Source organism: Aricia agestis, chromosome 8 (genome assembly GCF_905147365.1).
Source record: "Aricia agestis chromosome 8, ilAriAges1.1, whole genome shotgun sequence".
NCBI classification, from domain to species: Eukaryota; Metazoa; Arthropoda; class Insecta; order Lepidoptera; family Lycaenidae; genus Aricia; species Aricia agestis.
The window spans coordinates 62,483-67,493 of NC_056413.1; the positions used below are offsets into that span (position 1 = coordinate 62,483).

Genomic DNA, 5,011 nt, shown 5'->3' on the forward strand with positions numbered 1-5,011 from the left:
ACGACGTGGAGGGGGCGGACCATAAACTTTTGGCATGGCTGCCTGGCAGACGTTCTTGAGTACGTCACCAAAGCAGCCAGCCATCTCATCAACCCCCTGACCATGCCACGTCGACGGGAGACACCAGCGGCCGACAATTGCGGCCTCCTCTGCCAGTTCCCGGTCGAGCCTGGATAATGCCCAACGCGGGAATCTGCTACGACCTCTGGACAACGCCGGACTTGACCTGGAGGGCGGAGACACCTCAAACCGAATATAACGGTGGTCTGAGAGTGTCTCCAACTCTGTGACCACCCTCCATCCTCCTATACTGCGTGCGATGTCGGGCGTGGCGAAAGTCAGATCCACCACTGACTCCCCGTTCCATCGCACGCAAGTCGGGACTGTCCCATGATTAATAAGAGACAGCCCCGTTACCATCGCCCATTCTTCCACTTCTCTCCCTTTAGGATTTGTGACCGGGGAACCCCACGCTGAGGACTTTGCGTTAAAGTCCCCCGCCACAACCACTGGGAGAGGAGCCAACCGTCTTATGAGTGGCCCTAGAGTGTCAAGAAATCGCTCCAGGGCCGCTAAATTTTGATTCGGGGAGAAATACACGCCTACAATGGCAATTTCTCCCCGGACTGCCACCACATAACCCGGCCCCCTCGCTTTGGGTATGAGGGGGGGGCCACTAACCTGCCTCGAGACAACGGCAACAGAGCCATCCGTATCTCCTGCCCAATGCGGCAGGGGAGGCACAAAATAAGGCTCCGCTACCACCACCACATCAACTAACCACTCCGCCATTGACTGCAGGAGAAGATCCTGCGCCGCAGCAGAGTGGTTGACGTTCGCCTGTAAGAAGCCGAGATGTCCTGGCATTACTCTGACATCTCGGCCTCAGGCGCCTCCTGCTCTCTTCCGGTTGGTCTTAGGGGGAGAGCTTTACTACGTGTGGATGGGGGATTACAGGTTTTCCCCCCCATGATGTGGTTTGCCTTACGACCGGCATCTGCACATGCAGCGCAGTGAGGCTCCGATGTGCAGGTGTTGGCCTTATGCCCAGGCTGGCTGCACCGCAGGCAAAGTTCGCTGCGGTCCTTCTTCGAGGGGCACATAATGGCGGAGTGCCCCAGTTCGTAGCACCTAAAACAGTGCCTGGACCGCATCCCCTCATGTACGACCCTGACTCGACTCCAGCCAACGCAGAGACTGCCCCGCTTCAGCAGCTCCTTGCCTGCAGTGATTGGGCAGGACATCCTCGCAAAACCATTTCCACGGAAACTGCGGAAGATGTCCCCCACCCAGACTTGTTCGAGGGCACAGCCTCCCTCCTTTGCCACCGCTGCCTTAATGCTGGCAGCGTCGGCAGTATCGTCCAGACCCGTCAATTTAAAACACGCAGTCAAAACGGGTCTGGATATGTCCGCCACATCCGACAAGACCGAGGCCAACTTGCTGGCCAATTTGTCCGCTTTGTCCCCACTCGTCCTTCCGGGAACCTGGATCAATCGGGCCCCCGTCGCCGAGTTGCGGATCCTTAAAGGCCCCAACCCGAACTCTTGCGGGTCTATCGCCAGCCTGGCTTTTGTCAGCGCCTCTCCGTAAGACACTCCCGACTGTTGGGCCTCTGGGCGCAACTTTACGATAATGGCCTCAGATTTCGGGAGTGTCAACTTTTTACCCTTGGGGGCACTTTTCGGTGCCTCCTTGGGTTTTGCCTTGGGCTTTTTGGCCCCTTTGCGGCGGACGACCTCCGACCAACCCTCTGCCGGCCCCGACTGCGGCTGCGGTTCAGCCACCACAGGCACCGGTTGCGACGAAAGTTGCTGCACCTCCTCCGTGCGACACTCACGACCCTTCGACGTCTCTTTGGAGACAGAAGGACCAAAGCTGGTCCATTCTGTCTCCTTAGTCTTCTTGCCCTTGCCTTTGCCTTTGCTCTTCTCTACAGGTGTCTTGGCGGGGGCAGGGCGCGTCACAGGACGAACGGGAAGTGGAGGAAACTCCTCTCGACCACTAGAGGACATCTCCATTGGAGCCGACTGTCTGGGTGTCCCGATAATCGGCGACTTCTCCCTCACCACTGGCGCCGGTGCCGAAGAGACACCACTAGCTTCACGTGCCGCATTCCTTCGGTCCGCCGCCAGTGGCGGGCGAATAATCTGAGGAGGCGGCAGCCTGTCCTTGATGGCAGCAAGCCGGCCGTCGATCATATTACCGACCATCCGGGCTATGCTGCCCTCCAGAGTACTCAGCTGCTCTTCACTCAACATAGAGTGACGCTGAATTGCTGCCGCCTTCTTTGCTTCTTCGAAGTCGCGCCGGTAAGCGCGCACCTCCTCCTTTAAATTGGCCACCTCTCTTTGGAGCCGATTATTATCGGCCCGGAGGCGGCGCGTTTCCTCCACTTCCGTTCTCGTTGTCAGGGTCTCCAGGACAGACCTGATTACCCCGGTGGCTCGACGAATCTGGCTAGCATATCCACCTTTAAGATTAGTGGATCTGCTAGCAATGTAGAGAATATCGTCGAGCCTTCCTACAGCCGTGGTCATCAGATCGTCAGCCGCCATCTGATCCACGTCAAGATCCAAAGGACCCGGCCTCTCGCACGTTACCTCCTTCACCGGAGACTTCCGGAAGGATTGTCTCTCAAGGGAGGACACAAAATCCTCTGCTTTTTGTGCCTCCTTCTCCGTTAGGGCCTGTCGAGCCGCCGTCAACAAACTGGCCGTCCCACGGCCTCTGCCACGCCTAGCAGTGGGCACCTTCTTGGCCCTGCCTGACGCAACATCTGTACCTTCAGTATCAGAGCCGGAACGCTCCGAATACAGACGTTTGCGAGTCACGGGCTCCGACTCTGACATCGAAACCGGCACAGATGGCATCGTCCAGTCATCACCTAGGATCTCTCCTAGAGTAATGCCACCAGATACCGTCAAACTACTCGTCGAAGGTCCAGCAACAGCCCTGTCAGAAGGCATTACTCCCTTCTTACCTCTATTCCTGTCGGAATCTGTACCCCCCGCGCTTCTACTCCTACTCCTACTCCTACTCACATTCCCCCCCTTCTTCTTAGTCTTCCTAGACCCCCCCCCTTGACTTCTACCATCACCTCCTGACATGTTAGCCCGTGGCCAACAGACAGGAGTAACAAAAACTACTCGTCGAAACCGGAGTACCGCAAGGCACCGTGAAATGCCCTGTTGTACTACAGAGTACGAACTTAAAAACTACTAAGAAATGGAAAAAACAAAAACCCAACACCAAAAAATACCATAAAGAGTACCCTACAACTAAATAATAATTAATAAAAATACAAAAAAGTAAAAATAAAAATCAAATATATACAAAGTTGAATTACTCCGCCACCAGATGGCGTGGAGCGAAAATTCAACCACCGAAAAATCGCTTAGGTAAGCCTCTTTCGATTGCCACCAAGAACTCGAAAATCGCACGTTCGGCATAGGCTCCGCCCGTGGAAAATCAAGCTCAACCTAACCTAACCTAACCTAACCTAACCTAACCTAACCTAACCTAACCTAACCTAACCTAACCTAACCTAACCTAACCTAACCTAACCTAACCTAACCTAACCTAACCTAACCTAACCTAACCTAACCTAACCTAACCTAACCTGTCTGTCTGTCTGTCTGTCTGTCTGTCTGTCTGTCTGCCTGTCTGCCTGTCTGCCTGTCTGCCTGTCTGCCTGTCTGCCTGTCTGCCTGTCTGCCTGTCTGCCTGTCTGCCTGTCTGCCTGTCTGCCTGTCTGCCTGTCTGCCTGTCTGCCTGTCTGCCTGTCTGCCTGTCTGCCTGTCTGCCTGTCTGCCTGTCTGCCTGTCTGCCTGTCTGCCTGTCTGCCTGTCTGCCTGTCTGCCTGTCTGCCTGTCTGCCTGTCTGCCTGTCTGCCTGTCTGCCTGTCTGCCTGTCTGCCTGTCTGCCTGTCTGCCTGTCTGCCTGTCTGCCTGTCTGCCTGTCTGCCTGTCTGCCTGTCTGCCTGTCTGCCTGTCTGCCTGTCTGCCTGTCTGCCTGTCTGCCTGTCTGCCTGTCTGCCTGTCTGCCTGTCTGCCTGTCTGCCTGTCTGCCTGTCTGCCTGTCTGCCTGTCTGCCTGTCTGCCTGTCTGCCTGTCTGCCTGTCTGCCTGTCTGCCTGTCTGCCTGTCTGCCTGTCTGCCTGTCTGCCTGTCTGTCTGTCTGCCTGTCTGTCTGTCTGTCTGTCTGTCTGTCTGTCTGTCTGTCTGTCTGTCTGTCTGTCTGTCTGTCTGTCTGTCTGTCTGTCTGTCTGTCTGTCTGTCTGTCTGTCTGTCTGTCTGTCTGTCTGTCTGTCTGTCTGTCTGTCTGTCTGTCTGTCTGTCTGTCTGTCTGTCTGTCTGTCTGTCTGTCTGTCTGTCTGTCTGTCTGTCTGTCTGTCTGTCTGTCTGTCTGTCTGTCTGTCTGTCTGTCTGTCTGTCTGTCTGTCTGTCTGTCTGTCTGTCTGTCTGTCTGTCTGTCTGTCTGTCTGTCTGTCTGTCTGTCTGTCTGTCTGTCTGTCTGTCTGTCTGTCTGTCTGTCTGTCTGTCTGTCTGTCTGTCTGTCTGTCTGTCTGTCTGTCTGTCTGTCTGTCTGTCTGTCTGTCTGTCTGTCTGTCTGTCTGTCTGTCTGTCTGTCTGTCTGTCTGTCTGTCTGTCTGTCTGTCTGTCTGTCTGTCTGTCTGTCTGTCTGTCTGTCTGTCTGTCTGTCTGTCTGTCTGTCTGTCTGTCTGTCTGTCTGTCTGTCTGTCTGTCTGTCTGTCTGTCTGTCTGTCTGTCTGTCTGTCTGTCTGTCTGTCTGTCTGTCTGTCTGTCTGTCTGTCTGTCTGTCTGTCTGTCTGTCTGTCTGTCTGTCTGTCTGTCTGTCTGTCTGTCTGTCTGTCTGTCTGTCTGTCTGTCTGTCTGTCTGCCTGTCTGTCTGTCTGTCTGTCTGTCTGTCTGTCTGTCTGTCTGTCTGTCTGTCTGTCTGTCTGTCTGTCTGTCTGTCTGTCTGTCTGTCTGTCTGTCTGTCTGTCTGTC

The 5,011-nt window shown here is 55.0% G+C and overlaps 1 protein-coding gene across 1 annotated transcript; it reads right to left on the reverse strand.

Moving 5' to 3' along the window:
• Positions 1–866: 866 nt before the first annotated feature.
• Positions 867–3,110, reverse strand: LOC121729468. The gene has a single exon (XM_042117990.1). It carries the CDS (start codon positions 3,108–3,110, stop codon positions 867–869), a length of 2,244 nt encoding a protein of 747 aa, XP_041973924.1.
• Between the last annotated feature and the right edge of the window lie 1,901 nt (positions 3,111–5,011).

Bases quoted from the DNA above. Each gene is read 5' to 3' on its own strand.
- LOC121729468 (XM_042117990.1), bottom strand. From the start codon at position 3,110: ATGTCAGGAGGTGATGGTAGAAGTCAAGGGGGGGGGTCTAGGAAGACT.